Source organism: Dromiciops gliroides, chromosome 5, assembly GCF_019393635.1.
Source record: "Dromiciops gliroides isolate mDroGli1 chromosome 5, mDroGli1.pri, whole genome shotgun sequence".
In the NCBI taxonomy this organism is placed as follows: domain Eukaryota; kingdom Metazoa; phylum Chordata; class Mammalia; order Microbiotheria; family Microbiotheriidae; genus Dromiciops; species Dromiciops gliroides.
Genome location: NC_057865.1, coordinates 102,318,783 through 102,340,825, shown reverse-complemented (window position 1 = coordinate 102,340,825; position 22,043 = coordinate 102,318,783). Strand labels below are relative to the sequence as shown.

The 22,043-nt window shown below is 45.9% G+C and overlaps 1 protein-coding gene across 2 annotated transcripts; it reads right to left on the bottom strand.

The window, feature by feature from the left end:
• Positions 1-386: 386 nt before the first annotated feature.
• On the bottom strand, positions 387-21,386 carry LOC122729465 (transient receptor potential cation channel subfamily V member 6-like). 2 transcript variants are annotated; one of them, XM_043968359.1, is made up of 15 exons: positions 20,993-21,386; positions 7,700-7,797; positions 7,383-7,505; positions 6,674-6,811; positions 6,031-6,129; positions 5,711-5,886; positions 5,303-5,449; positions 4,967-5,179; positions 4,264-4,353; positions 4,044-4,120; positions 3,544-3,709; positions 3,214-3,280; positions 2,480-2,748; positions 1,424-1,530; positions 387-1,042 (listed from the first exon to the last, which is right to left on the bottom strand). In XM_043968359.1, the coding sequence occupies exons 1-15, from the start codon at positions 21,118-21,120 to the stop codon at positions 757-759; spliced, it is 2,184 nt and encodes a 727-aa protein (XP_043824294.1). In that variant the 5' UTR covers positions 21,121-21,386; the 3' UTR covers positions 387-756. The 2 variants fall into 2 exon arrangements, with proteins under 2 accessions (XP_043824294.1, XP_043824295.1); XM_043968360.1 differs by having other exon boundaries at positions 4,264-4,350.
• Positions 21,387-22,043: the final 657 nt, after the last annotated feature.

The window sequence follows — 22,043 nt, the reverse complement described above, 5'->3', positions numbered from 1 at the left end:
GCTTCAGATGGAAGGACCTGCCTCTCCTCACTGCCCACCCATGACTCATGGAGCCACAGTGGTTCTCCCACTGCCCATTATTAAAGGGGGAAAATGGGATTTTGCCAATATGGAGCTGTGATGAGGTCTCATGTAAGTAGGAACTTAGGAGGCCATAGGAGGAAGGTTAAAGGGACTGGAAATATTTTTGGAGAAAGGCCAACATGGAAGGCTTTTTAGAGATTAGGGCACCAACTTTATTGGGGTAGGTGTCTGTGTACCAGCCATAACACCCAAGTCTTTTTTGTTTTCCTTGTTCGCTCAGTTACATGACCTCTACTTCTCATGAACTGCCATTCTCATCTCCTACAATTACCCAGCTCAGCAAGGGAAAGGCCATCCCTGGTAAGGGATGAGGGGTACCTGAGAAGGGCGGGGGTAGGGGGGGGGGAGGACGCTCCATAGAACATCCTTAAAGTGCTTTGTTCTGGCAGTGTCTTCAGCTGCTCGGTCTTGAGGAGAGGGAAAGTTGCCACAGTGACAGGATATTTGGGGGACCACGGGCAGTGAAGGGAAGGAATGGACACATACTGTTGAATTTACCATATGCCCAGCAGGGGCTAGATAAACTGAAACCCAGCTCCTTCTGAGCCTGAACACCCTAAAGAGCATTCTCTCTGGCTCAATCCAATCTCCCTCAAAGGGACAAAGAACATGACCTCCTTTCCTTCCTACTGAGCAAAGGGGGTAGCTTCTTTGGGCTCCTGTGGAAGAGGTTCAGACTTGATATACCCTCCCCTCCTCATCTTCAAGGCCCCTATTGATCTCCCCCCTTAAGTTTACCCCCAGAGTCCCCCGTCGAAGCCTCTCCCAGTTGGCACTGCTTCGAGTGGTGCTTCGGGAAATGGAGGGGGTGGGTGTTCCTAGTCGGTGATGACCACAATGGGGGGTCAAGTCCAATTTGCTCAGTGAGTCTTTGTCTAAATCATCAGTCATCAAAGGATTGAAGGCATGGGCATATCGATGTATTCGTTGTCGACTTGGGTCTTGTCGGTCCTCCACTCTGTGGAGAGGGTGGAAGAGACATGCATGGTTTGAATCATACACTTATTGGCCAGTTGGCCTTCCCTTAAGTCTGTGCCAGAGTTAAACACATAGTTTATTGGCTATGAAGCCCTAGGATTTAGGCCCTCAAAAGAAGAGGTGAAAAAAAGGAAAGTTCTATTTCTCAGACATAAACCAAGAGTGAAAAACAAAACAAATCTGCTCTTAGCACCCTTTTTCATGGGAATGGGATGGGAAACGGCTTACTAAATAAATGTTTTTAAGGAGATTCTCTTTACTAAGACCCTAACCCTCTATAGACCCAAGGAGCTGGGTAGACAGAAGGGACACACAAAAGTATTCCGCTCCTACGGACACACACTCACACACTCCAACTCACCGAAGATACCAACGGTCCCCCAGTCCATATTCTCGACCACAGATTCCAGATCGAGGCCAGAGGCATCTGGGCAGCTTTCTCTCCAACATCACTGTGGTGGCAACAACCTGGGGTTGGGGTGGGGGAAGGGAGGATTATGGTCAAAAGTATGGAGAGGGAGGCCAGTATGTAGAAAAGGATGGGAAACGTGGAATAGAGAGGACAGTGGAGGAAATGAGCAATCTTTTAAGTGCAATAAGAGGAAATCGGGCTTTATTCCTTTCATTCCATTCCCATCCCAATTCAGGATTCTGATATGAATTCTTATAATATCACCCAGGCGTTATTTCTAATACCCGGACAACACAGTGCTCCTGCAAAGCGGGACACCTGACGCACATTCTCTAATACGTTCTCAGAACAATTCTGTGAGTTAAGGGAGGTTTTTTTTAAAAAACTCCTATTTTATCAAGGAGGATGTGAGGCTGAAAGGTGGTAAAGGGCGTTCCCAAGGTCACAGAGACAGAATTCTAACACAGGTCTTTTGATTAAGATTCCTCTGCTCTTGCCAATAGGTCTAGAGGAGGGAATGCTGATCTTGGGATTCACAAGACCTGGGGTTCAAAGTCTAGCTCTACTATTTACTAGCCACATGGCCTTAGGCCATGTGTTTTCTCATCTCTCAAAGAAGGGGATCAGACCAGATAGCCTCTAAAGCCCTAGAGGAGCTCTAAATCTTAGACCCTGTGACCAGGTGACTTCCTCAGTGCCTTCCAGTATTTTGTGACAGGAAAACCCTCTAAAATGGGAAGGGCAGGAAGGAGCTAGGAGAGCATTTCCTAGGAAGACATGTCACTCATTACCGAGAGTGATCTGTTTTCTTTGTCCCTTTCCCAAAGCATAAGGGGTGGCTATGGTCTGATGTTATATCCAATGGCCCGGCAGTTAGTATTAAGTTAGGATATCTTGCAGGTTTAGCAAAGGAAAGGGGTAGCTAGGAACTGATCAAGAAGTACCCTAGGCCAAGAGAGTCCAGATAGAAGGGGAGAGACATACATCTTCTACCAAGGATCTCACCTGAGCCCTCCAGAGCTCATCCCTCTCATGGGCCACTCGCCAGTGGGTGTCACCCATCATAGCAATGAGCAGGTTGAGCATGAGCAGCGTGGCAATGATAGCAAAGGCAGCATATGTGATACTGTACATGAAGGGAAGGTCTACATCATAGTTGGCAGGACCATCGATGATTGTGAGGAACAGCTCAAAGGTGCTGAACAGTGCCATAGGGTAGTCAAAGAAATGGCCCAGTTCATCCGGGTCTTCTGTCTGGAAGATGACATAGAACGCTGCTCCGCCCAGGAGGAAGAGACAACTATATTCAAGCAACCATCAGCCAGCTTCCTAGGTGCCCTTGCCAATCACAGCTCCAAACTCTTAGACCTTTCATTCTATCTCTGATAATATTCACTGTCCACAAGATGACTCATCTCAAAGACCCTCCCAGTACCCCTATCCTTCCTCATCTCCCTGTGGACCTCCTTCTCACTCCAGTCTTTCTAAGTGCTTAACTAGTATTTAACTGATCTCATCTTGTGTTAACTTATTTTCCTAACTCGTGATCTTAGGATCAAAATCCTATCCTCCTCACTGAGTTGATCTTCTTGAATTCTATTAATTCCTATTTTATCCATCCTTCCCATTATCCTATTCTTACTTAAAAATTACCCTGATTCTACTATTGCCCATTATCTTTGGCTCCTGGAGTCTCTCTCTTTCCTTTTCCCAACCCTTGTCCTAGGTAGAGATATTACCGGAAGCAAATCCCAGGATGACCACAGCCATCAGCCAGCAGAAACGCAACAGATCCCCAAAAATCATCTGCAGGCGACAAGAGAGTAGAGGGGAAAGATGAGCCAATCTCTCCTCCTCTAATTATCCCTGGGTAGTTACCCCTTCCACCCACTACACTAACACAATGGGTCTGCCCCCAATTTATCACCTGCATGAACCTCTAATTTATATCATATATGCTGAATATCAACCTCCCCAAATTGCTCAGTCTCCTTTTCTGAGATGACCAAATGTCACTGGGGAATAGGGAGATGCTGTCCATACCAGAAGTTGAAGGGAGGATCACTGACCTTCTGGATCATGATGGTGAAGGGGCCCAGCATCTGGAATCCTCGGGCAAAGTACATAACATTGCACCAGCCAAGAACCAGGGCAAAAGACATGGGCACCACCTCCCCGGATGTGCTGGTGAGCCGCATCACCATCGTCACTAGCACCATGCAGGCATAGGTGATGCTTGGGTAAGAGGAAGAAGCAAAACACAGGGCACGTGAGAAGGGATGGCTGGTAGGCTGTCCCAGGCCTTGGCTGCCATTTATACGTGACTCCACTGTTCATATATATTCATATACACATAATCACGTATATACCATACACGCATTTATATTCAGGTACCCATATTGCATCAATACAGACACATAGATTCTCTGCAGATGGGGCTCCTGGAATTGAGGGTTAGCAGAAGCCCAAAGCCCACTGGGGAGGGAGGGATAGGTGGAAAAGGGGAAGTTGAGATTAGAGTGTTGGAGATATTACAGTGGGGCTAGAGTGGGGGTGGAAGGTGACTTACATGATGGCATGAAACGGCCCTCCAAGAATAGTTTGTCCAAAGTACCGAGCAACCCCAACCCTGAAGATGTCTGGGATCTGAGTACATTAATCAATTAAGGAACAAAGAGAGAACAGGAATGAGGGATGTACAAATGGTTTAGGATTCTTAATAGGACCCCAGCCCCAAACACTATTCCCATCAATCTCTGGTCCTGAGCTTTCTGTTGCCTACATCTCACCTCAAGAAGTAGGATGGCCACAGCCCCAATGACAGAAACCAGCTCCCCCACCATTCGGATACTGTCCTCACGGGTCACATAAGACTCCTGCTGGGAAAAATAGAAGTTCAAGGTGTAGACCACGGGGTGTCTTTGCATGTGTATATTGTACGTATGTATACATACACATGTAGGATATCAGAATTAGAAGGGTCTTTATGGTCCACCTAACATGTAGTCCAATTTATGCCTGCATAAGAATCCTTCCTATACAATCTCCAACAAATGGTTGTCCTGTCTAACTGAAGGCCTTTAGGAGTGGGGACCTATCTACCCATTCTACTTGGGAATAGCCCTAATTGTTAGGAAGTTCCCAAATAAGCCTCTCTGCACCTTTGTCCCATAGTTCCTAGTTCTGTCCTCTGGGTCCAAGCAGAACAAGTCCATACTTGGGAAATTTCTCAAACTTGAGGAGTCTCTCAGTGTCTACCCTATGGGATCCACTTTCCCAGGCTAGGTTTGGCTCAACTTCTTATCCCATTTATTTACTGGTACTCTAAGGGGTGTGTATATATGTACCTTAAAAATTATATGGACATTCATTATACAGGTATGTCTGTGCATGTGGAAATATAAGCACATATAACCTGTGAAGGCCTTATCTGAGGGAAGGGAGGGCAGGTGGTGCATCATCCTATGATCCTCTGCTCTCAGAGGCAGTCACCTGCAGCAGTTTCTGCTGGAGAACAGTAATGTCCCGTAGGCTGGTGCGGTTGCTGTTCCGAGGCTTGAGGGGACGGTAGGCACAGCACATGGTAAAGCAGATCATGTAGAGAACATAGATGGCACCCAGAACACAAAAGTATGGTCTCCCAAACCTCCTCCACTTGAGGCTCACCAGCTCCTTCACAGGGGTCAGGTCCAGGATCTGACGGGCCTAGAAGGAAGGAGAATGGAGACTAGGGTGTGTGTACTGGGATTCATGTGCATACACATACTCTTTTTTCTCTGCTCATTCCATCTCTCCCTTCCCCTCCTCCCTTCTGAACCATCCCTATACCTCTCTCTTCTTGGTTGTGACAATGAGTTCAAGCAATGATTGCTCATCTCCCCAGGAGTCAATCTCTGTGAGGTCATAGAGAGTGGAGGTCAATGGTCCGTATGTCCACTGGACATGTTTCCTCTTCTGTAGCAGGTGCTGGAATATCTGAAGGGCAGGATATAAGAGGCAGCAGAGTCAAAGGATTTCTGAAGAACATCCTGTCCGTCCTTGGCATCCCCAGATGGGCCATAACTTCCCAAACTTCAGGATGGGCAGAAAAGGAACAGGGTGGAGAATAGGAAACAGAAAAGGAATGGCTTGAGGAAGAAATTTAAACTCAGACTGACAGCTGACTTTTCTCTTGATAAGTGGCAAAGGTGTGTGTAAAGGTTTGGGGCCCTGATTTGGAGAGTGAGCATCTCTTACCACAGTGTTCCCCTCGACACCAGCCAGCTTGAAGGGAGTGAGGCCTTGGTGATTAGGGATGAGGTCTAGGGACTTCATATGACCACTCTGCTCATCATAAGCTAGCAATGTATTATACATCTGGCAGGCAAACATTTTGTTGGGCTGGAATACTAGGATGTGAAGCACCGTATTTCCTAGAGAAATGATATGGACGTGGCTTGAAGGCCACTGACCACTTATTAATCCGCTCTTCTTTGTCCCAGTTGTATTTCAGTTGTGTCCCAGCTCTAACATAGCCTCTTAAATCACCCCACTTCAATGCTTGAGCCAGCTCTTACCCAAGGAGTCCTGGGCTCGGATGTCAGCTCCAAACTCAATAAGTAGCTGAACAATCTCTTCATTGCCCACACAGGCAGCAAAGGACAAAGGGTGCTCTCCTAGAGGAAAGAAGGAGGTCATCACAATAACTATGAGGGATAGGAGTGGCCAGAGTCATCTAACTGTTTTATTTCCCTTATTAAGACTTGAAAAGTAGAGGACCCTCTCTTTCCCATCATATGAGTAGCTCCCAGGGGAAATGGTCTCATTCCTTTGTGCACGTGAGTTTTAGGGCTCTTTGGACAAATTGTGCAGACATTAGGGCAGTGAATGGCTGAGAGGAGAGGAACAGAATTGGTGGAAGAGAGTAAGATAAATGGAATTACATAAAGGAACAAAGGAGAGATCTGTATATAGGCAGAGAGGGGACACAGAAAGGGAAAGGCCTTTCCAAGGAATCTGTGGGGTCTGCAGAGGCTGACCCAAGGCTTGATCTCCCCCAAGCAAATGAAATTGACCTCCCTCATAGCCTTTTTTCTTCCCAGTCTTCCCAGGACCCTTCTCCCTCATCCTTGTTTATATGCCCTCCATCACCCTCACTCCTCTCCCTGCCCACACCCACCCTTGTTTTTCCTCCTTCACCACCCTGGTTCTTGTTCTTACCAAAGTAGATGAGGTTGTGGGGGTTCTGGTGAAAGGCCATCCCAGTGGCTCGGGCAGAGACGCTAGCACCTCGGGTCAGCAGAGTCCGCACCAAGTTCACATTCTGGTTCACTATCGCTATGTGGAGTGCTGTCTGGCCTAGATCCCCCAAGGAGACCACCTCAGATATGACAACTGCCCGCCATGTCACCCTCCCATTAAAGGAACATCATCCCAAGTGACACAGAAAGAAAATATCTCTTCCCAAAGTATCCCACTCCTCCTGACAGAGGCCCTGGACCACTGAATCTCAGCAAAGAAGGCTTAGGGAAGAGGGGGAGCAAAGGAGAGCCAAGAAGCCCCCTCAGGCCTTAATGTATTAGAGAATTAACACCACCCCACATCCTTCTAAGAGACTCTGAAGTCTCCAAGCAGCCCACCCTTGGTCCCTCCCTAGCCCCTTCTCTTTCCCTCTCCCCAGCCCCTTGGTTCTTCAGAAGAACACAAATGGGAGAGATAGCACCTTTGCTACTGAGTAAGAGGAATGGAAGGAAGAACAAAGTGTTAGTACTTCAAGGGGAAATCATCAGGTTCTAAGGGAAAGCAGAGGCATAACAACAGTAATAAGAAGCCTGGCATCCATAGCTCTGGACCCTTGGGCTGTCCCATGCCCAGAAAGGCATCCCTTCTCCTTTCTGGCCCCCTCCCCATTTATACCATGGCCTCTCACCTTCATAGAGCTCAGAAGTCATGGGTTCAGTCACCAGGTCGGGTGCAACTTCTATCAACAACTTGGCTGCCTCAAAACTGTCATAGAGGGCGGCAACATGTAGTGCTGTCTCCCCCAGGGCCCCTGAGGTTGGGAAAGAGAAGCGGTACCATAAATCCCTTTTAGGGCCTTTAAAGGCAGGGGAGTAGCCCCTAGGAGTGGGGTCACGGGTGCCAGGAAAGGACCATTAAAGGGAAGTCAGGGAGGAAGGGTTGTCCTAGCGGGGTAGGGGCAGGTCAAGGGCAGAAGGCCTCAGTGCAGGGCAATAAGGCCCTCACCTCTCTGGTGTACATCACAGACGTCAAACTTGAGGAGCTTGGTCAGGGCTCGAACGTCATTCTCCTTGGCAGCTAAGAGCAGTGGAGACTCCCAGATCCTATGGAATGAAACATTAGGAAGATGAGAGCGAAGCTCCAGATGTAGGAAAAGGGAAGGAGGAAGGAAGTCTGGGGAGCCCTACTTCCTCACACACACACACACACACACACACACATATACACATCCCAGCTTTCCAGGCATCCCCCAAGATTACTTGGTAAAGGAAGAGGGCAAGTTGCAATGGGTCCTTAACCTCTGCTTCACTGGCCAGTTATCTAATGAGTCAACACATCCAGTTCTTCTTACCCACGTTTCCCGGGAGAAAGTTAGTCATTATGTCCTATGTCTTCAATAACCTAGAACTAAAGGGATCCTTCCAAATCCATGTTCATTTATAAATCAGGTCACCCCTCTACCTCATTAGATAGCCATGGACTGTATCTCAAGACTGATATTTTTCCTCTAACTCTTTACCATATAGAGGCAATTAGGCAGCATGATGGATAAGAGCACTGGAGCTCCAGTCAGGAAGACCTGAGTTCAAATTTGACCTCAGCCATTTACTAACTGTATAACCCTAGGCAAGTCATTTAACCTCAATTTCCCCAACTGTAAAATATGGCTAATAATAGCATCTACCTCTTAGGGTTGTTGTGAGGATAAAATAAGATATTTGTAAAGCATTTTGCAAACCTTAAGGAGCTATATAAATTCTAGTTGCTATTTTTGTTGTTGTTGTTGTTAGGGTTTAGGGATGATTAGGGGTACCTAGAGTGAGGGGCAGCTAAGTGGTGTGGTAGATAGAGTACCACGCCTCAAGTCTGGAAGACTCATTTTCCTGAGTTTCAAATCTGCCCTCGGACACTTACTAGCTGAGTAACCCTGGGCAAGTCACTTCACCCTATTTACCTCAGTTTCCTCATCTGTAAAATAAGTTGGAGAAAGAAATGGCAAACCACTCTAGTGTCTTTGCCAAGAACACCCCAAATGGGCTCACAAAGAGTTGGACATGACTGAAACAACTAAACAACCACCGCCACAATGGTTAGACAGCATCTTATGTGTACTCATAGACTCTAGTCAGCCACGTATTCAAGTAGGGTAGAATTCTTAGGGACATGATTTCCTAGCTCCACCCTCCTGGGCCTTCATGTCTTCCTCTTCAACCACTGCTCTTTCAAGTGCTCTTCCTGGAGGCCAGGATAGGATACAGTAGAGGTGGGAAGGGAAAGAGAAGCAATAAGGAAGAGGGTAGGGAGAGAAGAGGATTATACAGTCATAAATTTAGAGCCGGAAAAGATGTCAGAGGTCAACAGAGCCAGATGTGTCAAACATGCTGCTCACAACACTCTCAGTGCTTCCAGAATCAGATGAAAATGTCATTGGCAAATGTTTAACACAATAAATAAAAGTGCAATAGAACACAGATAATGTATGGGGTTTCTAAGTCAGTCTGTGCCTACAGGAATCCTTCTGTTCCGTGGGTACCCAGTTTAGTGACCTTGTATCTATTTGAATATGACACCAACTCCCTCATTTTGCAGATATGAAAACTGAGGCCTGAGAAGATCAGTTCGTCTCACATCCCAACAGACAGAAAATGGCAGGGCTGAGGATGAAGCCCAGCTCCATCTGATCCCACATCCAGGATCGTTTCCATATCTTCCCTCCTCTGGTATCACTTGTTTCCGTGTCCAGCCCTGACCTCCTGGTCTGCTATTTTAATCTTTCACTAATTACCACCTCAGAATGCCTTGTAAATCTTTATCTCTGGGTAGCCTTCGCCACACAATTTCTGTTTTTCCTTCAGGGCTACAGAAAGCAGTGAAGACGAAGTCATGAACTCAATCTGGTTTCAACGTTCATAAATTCACACCATGTCACCTCAGTGGCCCTACTGCTCTTTAGAAAACACTTGATTCTGCCCTTATCCACCCCCACACAAACAGATGCTAACTTTTTCTTCTGGCCTTTTCTAACTGTCTTCAATACTCCCCAGACTTAAAGCAGATAAGTTCATGGGCAGCTAGGTAGCTCCCAAGCTACAGAGGTGGTCCAGTGGATAGAACACTGAGCCTGGAGTAACCCTGGGCAATTTATTTATCCTCTGTTTGACTCAGTTTCCTCAAATGTTAAATGGTGATAATAATAGCACCTGCCTCACAGATTTGTTTTAAGAATCTTATTTTGGGGGGGAGGGGAATAAAAAGAGCTTAGCAGTTTCTGGCACATAGTAGGTGCTGTGTAAATGCTTATTTCCTTCCATATTTGAACTATTTTAGAGGCAGCTTGGTAGCATAGTGGATATTGCAATGGCACTGACATTAAGAAGAACTGAATTCAAATCCGGACTCAGATACTTACTAGCTGTGTGACCCTGGGAAAGTCACTTTACTTCTGTTTGCCTCAATTTCCTCATCTGTAAAATAGTGTAATGATAGCACCTACTTCACTCAGAGGGATGTCATGAGGATCAAATAAGATATATTTGTAAAGTACTAACACATAGTAGGCTTTTTAAAAAATGCTTATTCTCTCATGGGTCTCAACATCTCTCAGCAGCATTCCTCAAATTTCAGCATCACCATCTGCTCTTTCTTTCTTCTCTGTGATGACAAAAGGAAGAAGGGCATGGGAAGCATAGTAGCCTTCATGAGTTGATAGTCTCAGAAACATGGCCTTCTGCCACCTTTCCCTTCCTGTTACGAAGTCACCAGCAAGACACACTTAGAAAAGCCATCTTCAGAGCAGTCAGTATTACTTCGCTGCAGGAATGAAGATGTATAATGGCAGTAATAGGTCCAGCCTGGCTGAAGCAGAAGGACACCCCAAAGGACAGGACATGATTCAGGGGTGGGGCAGGGTTTGCCAGGCAAGTCAGGTGACCACCGCCACCTTAGTCACCATATCCCCTCTGATTCTGATGAAGACAGCCCAAGACCCTGAACCCAAAAGCCTTGGGAGAGGTGGTACCTCCAGGGGCCACTGAAGATGCTTCTAGCCTAGCCCTTGTGGCCTTCATTTAGGGGGTTAGTCACTAAGAGAGGAAGCTTCCCCTCTCACCAGCAACAGATATAGACAACTGCCCCCAAGAAGCTTATGGGTAAGTGGGAGCACCACCCAGACCTCCATTCCTAATTCCAGCCCTGCCATTTGGGCTATCATCCAGGAAGCCCATTCCTGTGCCCCACCACCCCCAGACCAGCTGCCATCCTGGCTTTGGCAGTGGGGTTCACTGAGGGGGTAATGTTGTCAGGCAGGTTAGACCACCATGACTACAACCAACTTGGCCCCCATTTCTCCTTGGTCCTAATAAGGACGGCCTGGGACCTTGATCCCAATAGCCTTGGGAGCAGCAGTGCTTTCAGCCCAGTGCCTTCTGACATGATTCTGGGAGAATCAATGACGTTTCCACGAGAGAATTCTCGACACGGGCAACGCCTGTGGCCATATAGCCTGGAAGTTGCTGCTACAAGGGCTATGGGCACCCCTACTGAACACCCAGAGAGGAAAGCTCTCGTCACCAAGATCCTTGGACCTGTCAGACAGTTCAACCCCCCAAACTGATAGAACTTTATCATTGGAAAAGGCATTAAAGAGAAAGACATTAACATTTACTTTATTTTGCTGCTGGACCCTGAGAACCACAGGAGTCTTCCATCTGCCTTCCACATAAGAATGTGAGTTCCATGAGAGAAGAGACTACCTTCATTCACTATTTGTATCCCCAGTGATGACCACGGAGCTTTGCTCATACCAAACTCTTAATAAATGCTTTATTCATGCATTATTCAATCAATAGCTATATTCAGGTCATCAATTACAGATGTGCAAAGTAGATTCACATCCAGCTTTGCACCCATTAGTGGGGGCTTACTACTGTGCTCCCCAAATCTGGATGCCTCTGTTCGGCCCTCTTCTTCACCCTTAGGTTGAACTGATTTTGGGTCCCAGACTCACTTTTCTATTCCCAGAAAGGGTCATGGACTCCTCCAAGTTCTAATGTGTGTCTCTTGGTTTGGACTCAACTACCCTCTCCTAGGTAATACTAAAATCTATGTCCATGAATTCTGTTCTTCTTATGAACCAAAACTTTCTCTTTTCTCCTGATTATTTCCTTTCTAGTTTTCCTCTTCACCTATTTTTTCTCTCTCCTGAGAAATTTGGTCTTTTCTATAGGAGTCAAAAATCAATATATGATAACTTATTCACACACAATTATTCACATGGGCAAAGGCATTGGTCCTCCGGGTTTAGCGGCATATAAAGTGGTATATAACTACTGCAATATAAACAGCACTGGCTGTGATGTCAGAGGACCTGGGTTCAAATCTCACCTTTAATGTTCACTGCTTGTATGTTATTGAGCTAGTCAATTAACCTCCCTGGGCCTTAATTTCCCCAAATGTAAAAGGAGAAGGTTAGACTAGTTTGCCTTTGAGGTCCCTTCCAGGTCTAGATCTGTGATCCCAATCCTCAATCAGAGTCTCATTTTGTTATGGAGAAAGAGTTCTTAAAACTGATGTTTGTGGAGCAAAGGGCCTACAAAAATGGGAGGGCTTCAGGTATAGTCCAGGAACAAGTGCCTGCAAATTTATCTGTCATCTGAGGACCAGCCACCCAAAGGTCAGGGAGGCAGGCCCATCATCCTGAGATTGGCCACCAGGTGAATATTTTTTCTCTTTTTTTACATGGTAACTCAATGAAGATTATATACTACAATAGAGGTAGTGTGTTGAGGGAAAAAAAGTGGGTGATAGCTTTTAAAATACCAAAGTAACAACATTAACCTAATTACACTAGATACCCACAGATTCCACTGAAGGCAAGGGAAGAGAACAAAAAAGAGAGCGAAGAGAAGAAACAGCTACAAGATTTACATTTTCCCCATCTAGCCAAGGTATTGTATCTAAAAGTCTTTTGAAGCTATCACATTTCCTTCCTGTTGTTTTCTAGGGATGGACATCAGCAGACTACCATCTTCCATGGCATGATCTGCTCCCATCTGAAAACAGCTGCCACTCAAACTCTTCCTTGAGTTTACTCAGCCTAGTTTTTTCCCCCACATTTCTCTCCCTTATTTCTTCTCCTCCCCAAGGAGCACAGTGTGGAAAAAAAAGCATCATCAGACACGAAAAGCCAAGAAAGAAGATGTTACAGATCATTTAGCCTAATCCCCTTATTTTACAGTTGAGGAAACTCATCTGAGATGAGGCAAAGTGAACTGGCCAGCCACCCAGTTAGTAGCAGATCTCGGACTAAAATCCAGGTCTCCCAACTCCTAGCCTAATGCTATCCTATTATGTCCTGCTAGTCAGACACAACAAGAGCATGTCCATCTCTAGTCACTTCTGTCATCTTTCTCAGTTCTTCTCCAGTTTTCCCATATGAGGCCCTTCCCACGTCTCAAACATTTTCCCATATTACTTATGGGGAAGGGAGGGAGAGTTGAGAAAGAGCACTTAGCTAAGAGGGCCTGGAGCTTAGAGTGAGGGAATCACTGAACTTATAGTGTTTGGAAGGGGATGATAATTAAAATGTCAGCCAGTCCAACCTCTTACCCCATCCCTGACAGGCCTCTGCTCCAACATATCTGGTGACAGGGAAGTCACTCCCTCCCAAGGTGGCCCATTCCATTATCAGACAGCTCTAACAAATTAGAGCTGCCCTATCCTGACATGAAATGTGTCTCCCTTTCATATACTTCCCTCTGAAACTATACAGAATAAGTCTAATCTCTTTTCTGAAGATTGTGATCACACATCTCCTCCCACTGTAAGACCCCCTTCTTTCTCTTCCCCAAGTTACACATCCCTAACCCCTAATTTCTTGCACCATGTAGGAGGAATGCAGCTCATTATTGCCTTCACAATGCTTGAGAGAGATGAGTATTTCATCATTTGTATTTGTATCCCTAGCACCTAATGGTTGCTGAATAAATGCTTGTAGATTGGTTAATCATTCCAGGTGTTTTCAAGGACCATCATTTTCTGGTCACCCTTCCCTTAATAATTTGTTCCATATGTCTTTTAAAGTACACCACAGCCAACTGAACATAATATTCTAGATGCAGTCTGACCTGGGCAGAGTACAATGAAGTGCTCTTGTTCTGGGCACTATCCTTCTATTAACAGAGCCTACAATTGCAACCACTGTTTTTGGCAGGCATATAACACAGTTGACTCATATTGAGCTGGTTAAAAGTTGACAGCATTCTTGTGTAAGACCATAGTTTCGGTGGGGAGTGGGATAAGGAGTGAAAGGAAGCCAGATTGAAAAAAATGGAATTTGGGAGCATTAAAAGGTTGGAATTAGAGGAGGTTTGGGGGTGGTAACAACCTCCTTGCATGTGGCCTAACTCTCTAAGGTTATGGATGAAAAGAATTCATTGGATAAAGGGTAAGAAAAACACTGGGGTAGGCATAATAATAGTATTAGAGGCTCCTAAATTTTATTCTTCACTTCACCCCTGCTCCTCCTTGAATGACCACATCTTGTTTCAGGAGACAACAGACTCTCAGGAGAGAATATCTCTCTACCCCCTCACGGCCCATCTCCTGGTTGCTTTGTATGATAGAAAGAAGGGGTAGTATCAAATGAGAAAATTTAGAAAGTGATGATTTTTTAAAAGAAAAACACAGCAGGGCAGCTAGATGGCACAGTGGATAAAGCACTGGCCTTGGATTCAGGAGGACCTGAGTTCAAATTCGGACTCAGACACTTGACACTTACTAGCTGGGCAAGTCACTTAACCCTCATTGCCCTGCCAAAAAAAATGGTATTAGATGCTCCTAAACTTTAATCTCCACTTTGCCCCAACTCTCTTTGAGGGACTGAGTATTGCCTACCTCTCTTAACCACTACATCTTCTGGATGCCTTAAAGGACAGAGGGGAGGGAGTAGTTATCAAATGAGATATAACATATGTAAAATGATTACAGGTCTTAAAGACTTTTTATAAATTCTAGCTATTATTGTTTTGTTACTATTGTTGTTGTTGTTGTTGTTGTGTTGTTGTTAATGGTGATGCTCGGTGGAATTTCTCCCCTGGGAGGCAGAACCAACAAGTTTTCAAACCAACCAATAGCTCTATCCATTTAGCCTCTGACTAGTAAATCTGAAAATCCCACAAAGAAGGGAATTTAGGATGGCAACTAAGTTCCCTTTGATGACCCAGTAAACAGCCCTACAGGGGCTGAGGAAGGGACAAAGATACTTATCTTCTGAAATCTTTCATGTTCCACAGAAGTCTCAAAGATGTAAGAAATATAGAGGCAGAAAAAAATCGAAGTGGCCCTTGGGATGAGCTCATCTTAAACCAGTATAGTACAGTAGAAAGAGTGTTGGCTTTGTAATAATCAGAGGACCTGGATTCCAGTTCCAACTCTGACACTTTCTGCCTGTGTGACCATAGGTTAAGTCACTTAACCTGTTGTTCCTCAGTTTCCTCATTCATAAAATAAGGGTGTTGACTAGATGATCACTGGTAGCTTTTATAAGATAGACATCTAAGATCCTGTGAACAAAGCCCCCACCCTGCTCTCTGGAGCTTGCAGAATCATAACATTTGGGCACTAGAAGCCATTTTTATAAATCACTTCTGCCTCATCAGCCTCCATCAACCTTCCCCAGAGCCCAGTTAAATCCGAGCCAACAAACACCAAATATTTATTAAACACCAATGCCCAAATTCACTTAGCCTAAGTGCTGAGGATACATAAAACCTAACCATATTTGCTACCCCTCAGGGAACTTCTTAGAAACTAGTAAGGGGTGAAGCTTACTATTATCTCCAGAATGACAATAAATAAATCACCTTGCTTTCAGTGTCTTCCTTTAAATGGCCCTGCATGATCTGTGGTGCAAATGTTATTAGCATCATTTTACAGACAAGGAAATGGAACCTTAGAGAGATTGAGTAACTTTCCTGGGTCATACAACAAGCAAGTAACCCAAGCCAGAACATGAACCCAGGTATTCTGGCTTTTAATAGCAGTACACTTTCCACTACACTACCATAGACATAGAATGTTTTTCAGCCCATTCCAGGCCCTAATTAAACATCTTGGTTTCTACTCTTTCTTCCTTCCAAGAAATGGTAGTTTTAGCTCCATATAACTGACTGGTCTTACTAAATCACTTCAGGCTTCCTACTTAAACCCAGGGACCCCACTCCCTAGTCCCCCATGGCAAGGGATGAACTGGCACATGAACATCTGTGCCCTCTTCTCTTTGCACCATTTTACACCTTTCCATCTCAATTCTTAGGAAAGTGTGACAGCAAGTGCCATTGTGCCCAACAGTGTATTGTGTTTATTTTGTTGCTTGGAGACCGAGCAGAATATAGACCCCATTAAGTGGGCCCAGGTAAATAGGACTTGTACTGTTGGTCAGTGTGTATCTGTGGGGGAAGGGTATACACAGTGTTTTAGTTCAGGGTATAGGCAAGGAGCAATTGCACCTTAGGGGTCTCCACATAGGAACTGAGATTATTATCATCATATGCTGTGCATATGTTATCCAGGATAGAATTGAAATTAATAATAAGATTGTCACTAAGTCACTTTATAGTCACAGAAAATTTAGCAGTTTAACTGTGCAATAATCAACCATGCAGTGATCCAAGACAACTCCATAAGGTTCATGACGGAAAGCACTTTCCACGTCCAGAGAAAGCACTGATCTAAGCATGCTAGCTTTACGTCTTTTTTGTTTTGTGTAGTTTTCCCCTTTTGTTCTGTTTCTTCCTTCACAACATGACTAATGTGGAAATATGTTTTACATGATCGCACATATCCAACATATCACATTGCCTGCCATCATGGGGGAGGGGGAGGGGAGGGAGAGAAAGAAAAAAATTGGAACTCAAAATCTTATAAAAAACGAATGTTGGGGGCAGCTAGGTGGCACAGTGGATAGAGCACTGGCCCTGGATTCAGGAGGACCTGAGTTCAAATCCAGCCTCAGACACTTAACACTTACTAACTGTGTGACCCTCGGCAAGTCACTTTACCCCAATTGCCTCACCAAAAAAAAAAAAAAAAAATGAATGTTAAAGGGGCAGCTAAGTGGCACAGTGGATAAAGCACCTGCCCTGGATTCAGTAGGACCTGAGTTCAAATCTGGCCTCAAACATTTGACACTAGCTGTGTGACCCTGAACAAATCACTTAACCCTCATTGCCTAGCAAAAACAAATGTTGAAAACTATCTTTATATGTAATTGGAAAAAAAAATACAATTTACTAAAAAGAAATTTAGCAGTTTACCAAGTAATTTCATATTAATTATCTCATTTGATACTCTCAACAGCTCTCTGAGGTTGGTAGGAGACCTATTATTTACCTCATTTTAAATATAAGGAAACTGAGACCTCGATAGATAAGCCTAATGTCACTTGGGGAGTTCATCAGATCATGTTATTAGAGTTGGAAATACCCTTTAGGGATTGTCTAGACTAGCCTCACCATTTTACAAATAAGAACACTGAGGCCCAGAAAGGTTCAGTGATTTTCCGTAGATCCCTAAATGACTGACTTCAAGGAAGAGCTTGAATTCGAACCAAGCTTTGGGCTATTTCCAGCAGCTTCTAGTCTCACCTGACTTAGAGCTGTTCGTGTTGTTTTCTTGAGGTGGGTACAGGGAGAGGCAATGGGAGCAGAGTACCATCAACTTTAGCTTCTTTACAGACTGTCCCCAGGGATTAAGAAGGAAAAATGGAGAGCCATAGGTAAACAGCTTTTCCAGGACTCTACTATCTGGAGTTGCATTCTGAACTTCAGCTCCTTCTCCCAGGGCATTGAGACACTGTACACATAAACCAAATGCAGCTCTCTCTGGGGAATCACAGAGCACCCCCTATGGGTTCAAACATACACATGCAAAAAAATATGGATGAGCCCTGACCCTGCCTCCATCTCCATTACTAGGCCACCAACAGAGAAGAGTTAAGGTAATGGATTGAAGTGAAATCAACCCATGAGGAAAAGGAAATACCTTATCCAAAAGAAGGAAGTACTTTCAGGTTGGGGTGGGAGGGAGGGATGGGTTTTTTTCAGATAATCTCTAATGTCCCTTATAGCCCTAAATTTATGCTCTTATGGATCATCAGATGGGTCAGTGAGGCTCAGAGAGGCTCAGAGATTTGGTCAAGGTGACCCAGTCAGCTAAGTTTGAATGTATACAAACATGTCATTAAGTGTGGATGCCATTCCGTGGCCCTGCTCAGTAGAGGTCTCACATCCATTTTGTCTGTTTCTATTTGTTTCAATCTGTCCTTAATCAAGGATCCAGGAGGAGAGCAGAAGCAGGAAAAATGGTAGAGCTCAAATTGAATTCCACTAGACTGAAGGTAGCCAAAGAGTCAGTGTGGAAGGCCCTTTAGATTAGAGATTCCCTATTCATTCAGGAGACAGGAGGTAAACAGCACAAAAAACATTGATTCGGAGGTCACATCCCACCTTTCATGACTGATTATACCTTGTGGGACATTGCACAAATCACAAGTTCCCTGAGTCTCAGTTTTCTTATCTGTAAAATGAAGTGATTGAATTAAATGTCCTTGAAGGTCCCTGCTAGTTCTAAATTTATGATCCTACAAACATAGGACATGACGATAAGAAAGGTCTACTTGGGAGATGAGGAAGAAGAGAAACTTAAATGAAATAAAATGAAGCCTTTCCTACTCTGCTAGAGGTTTTCCCCACTTTGTAACCTGTTTCTGAAACCCTTGTTCCTATTTTTCAGTCCTAGATCCTGGGATCCTGTTTAATAAGTCCTCCTTAAAGGAACAAAGGGAGATAATATATGTAAAGGATACAATAGTGTAGGTGGAAAAAACCTTGTAACAACCACAAAACTGTAGAAATGTATTGTGGTTATCTATATTGAAACATTCAGTGGTCTGTCTTTATTTCCCTAGATGGGGAAGCCAACCCTTCCAGAAGTATCAATGTCCCTTGGTTTAGTTCCCAGTACAGAGGAGGTAGGGCTTTGGGTACTGAGTTGGAGAGCCAATGAAAGGGGAAATAGAAAAGGAGATGGATGGATGAGGTAGCTGTTAAGATTGAGAAAAAGACTGTTGAAGATGGGACAATGCTGTGGTTTCAGGTTCACCTCTGCCCCAGGCTCACAAAGGTCACTCAGCAGGTAATGTGATTTTCGAGAGAAATAGAGGCAGAGAAAATACCTTTCCCCAAAGTCTCCTTGGCCAGGATAGAATGGAGCTATAGAGGGAAATCAAATATCAGGCTATCTGCCTCCAGTCCTGGTCCTATACCCTCTTTCCATACCCACGCGAGGACTCAGGAAACCAAGGCCCCCCCCACTCTAAGCCCTTGGGTCTTTCCGGTCCTATTCTTGGAGGGGGGGGGAGAGGTTGTCATACCAGCTCATGGAATAAGCCATTTAACTACTGATCACCTGTTCCCTGACAACAACACCCCTGTGTCAACTCAAGATCTCATCACCAAAACATGTTCTCCCCCACCCACCCTCCAAGGCCCAGGGGGAGAGATCTGGGTGGAGTGAAGTGAGAGAAGGGGAACTACAGGTGAAAAAGGAAGGTAAGCCCACCCAACCCTAGTATCTGGAGATCAACTAGGGAGAGGGTGATTCCGTCTCAATTCCCCAGCCTCCTTCCTGACCATGTCAAGTTTGGAGCTGAAGAGGCACCCTGAATCTGGGGAGGGGGAAGGAGGAAGGGGTGCCAAGTATTTCTATTATGAATAGACACATTATATGACTTCTTAGGGGCCTGGGGAAGTCCCTATCAAGCTAACTCCTACTTCCTAGTCAGGAGGGAGATGAGTGTGTAGGAAGGAGCTAGTACGTCATTTGAAAGACTATTTCTTTAGGGGTCCAACCCCCCCCACACACACACTAACACACACACATACACACACACACACTAACACACACACACACACACACACACACACACACACAAACGCAGGGAGAACCACTCCTCTCCTTTCCTTCCAGAGCAGGGAGTCCCAGATGTCCCCAGAGGAGGGTAGGGGGTGGAAACAATGGTGGGAAAGCCTCAGGGGTCAGCATAAGGATCAAAGCTAACTGAAGGCAGACTCCTGACTGCCAGAAATTCTATCTGGGAGTATAAAGAATTTAAAGAGAGCTGAAAAGAATAATAGTTTACCACTAGGAAGTGATTTCATATTAATTTTTTTCATTTGTTCTCAACAATCCCTAGAGTTAGGGTATTGAAAATATTTTTCCCATTTTATAAATAAGGAAACGGAGACTCAGGGACATAAAGTGAATCGCCCTTGGTCACACAACCAGTAAACAGAAAGGACTTGAACCTAGATTTTCTGAACACAAATCGGTTTAATTTCCAGTTCAACAATCTTTTTTTTTTTTTTAAAGCACCTACTATGTTCAGGGATACAAGATTCAAAAAGCAGCTTGGTTTCTGCCTTCAAGAAGCTCACCAGGATGATAGTTCAGGGTCTTTTCTACTATTCAATTTAATTCAATAAACATTTATTTAGTGTCTACTATGTGTCAGTCACTGTGCAAAGCAGTGGAGATAGAAAAGGAGGCAAAAGACAATCCCTGCCCTCAAGGAGTTTACAGTCTAACAAAGGAGACAACATGCAAGCACATATATCCACGAAGCAAGCAATATACAGGATAAATAGAAAATAACGAAAAGAAGGAAAGCACTTGAATTAAGAGGAGTTAGCAAAGGCATCCCGTAGGAGGTGGGATTTTGCCCAGCAGGTCAGTAGTCGGAGCGGAGGAGGGAGGTAGTTCCAGGAATGGGGGACAGCCCGCTACTGCCCTCAAGGACAGCAGGGAACCTCGGCCATCTAATATGACCTGAGGCTGGGGCTGCGGTATCCATGCCAACACCCCCTCTCTCTGACAGAGGATCCCGTCCCCCAGAGCAAAATGTTCTTAATCAGCTGTCGGAGGAGATGCCTCCAGGATGCAGCCCAAGTCTGTCCAATCCGCGGTGCGGTGTCTAGTCTACTCAACTCCGAAGTTCAAGTGCATCGAGACAAACTTTTAGATAAACTTTAGAGCCTCCTTCCCGCCCCCTCAAAAACAAATGCGCCTTGAAATGAACTGAATTGAATGTAGATGTTCAGGGCTGACTGCATAGAAAGAACATGAGAGTTTTGGAATTTCCGTTCACAAAAAGGCATCAGGAGAGTGGCGGCGAGAGGCCGGGAGCACGCCAGAGATAGCGTGGTGGTGGCTGGGGACCCACGGGGTCCGAGCGACACCTACCTCTTCTGCTGCAGTAGGTTCAGCTCATCCAGGCGCCTGTCCCAAGATTCCCGTCCCTGGAGGTATTGGCAGATCTTGCCCCACAGGCTGGGGAGCAGCCCTAGCTCCTTGGGTAGGGGCACCCCCATGGGGTGCAGGGCTGGCTCCCCGGGGGCCTGGGCCTGGGACCCGGACCGGGGCCAGATCGAGGCAGGAATCAATCTCGGAGCCACATCGCAGCTACCGAGGGCGAGCCCGCCCCCGCCGTCGCCCTGCAGAGGTCCCGTCTCTGGCCCGGGGTTCCGCCTCCCCCTGATCAACGACACCCTTCCCCAGCCCGGCCTCAGGATTACACCCCCCGCCCCCCAGGAGCTCTCACCGACTGCTGGGGGCCGGGCCACGAGAGGGCTTTGGGATTGTTACACTTGGCAGGAGCTGAGGCTCGGGCTCGGGCTCGGCTTTGTCAGAAGCTCCGAGCCAGCGGGAAGCAGGGCGGACACACCCTCCCTCCTCCCAAATTACCTGAGATTTAAAGAGACAGGCTGCTGGAAGTCTGCCCGCCCGCCGCTGGTCCCTGGGGCTTGCGCAAGCTCCCTCCCCACCCCGGTCTTTCTCCCTGCCCCCAGGCCCGCCCCTAAAGGACTGAGATTCTGTGACGCTGGGGAGCCTTCCCTAGGACTCGGGGCCACCAGAAGATCTGCCGAAGTCAGGGAGCTTTCAGAAGCTCGGGGCAGTGAAGGGGGCAGGTGAGGTCAGGGGTGATGTCACATGAAAGTGCAGATAGGATGGGGACCCAGTGACCCAGAGGCCCCCAGGAGCGATCATTTCTCCGAAATCAGATCTAGGTTGCCTTTTTTGTCTGAGTACCTTCTTTTCCCCTCTCTGCGTGTACCGGCGCTGAACTCTTCGCTCACTTTCTTTCTTCTTCAATGACTGCTGCTTGCAACCCACCCCCTCCTGCTTCTCCAAGCCTGGAAAAGAGGCTTCCTAACCTCTAATCAATAGGATCAGACCAGACACAGATCTTAGAGCGGGAAGGGGACATTAGAGACCAGCTAGTCTGCCCTCTCCC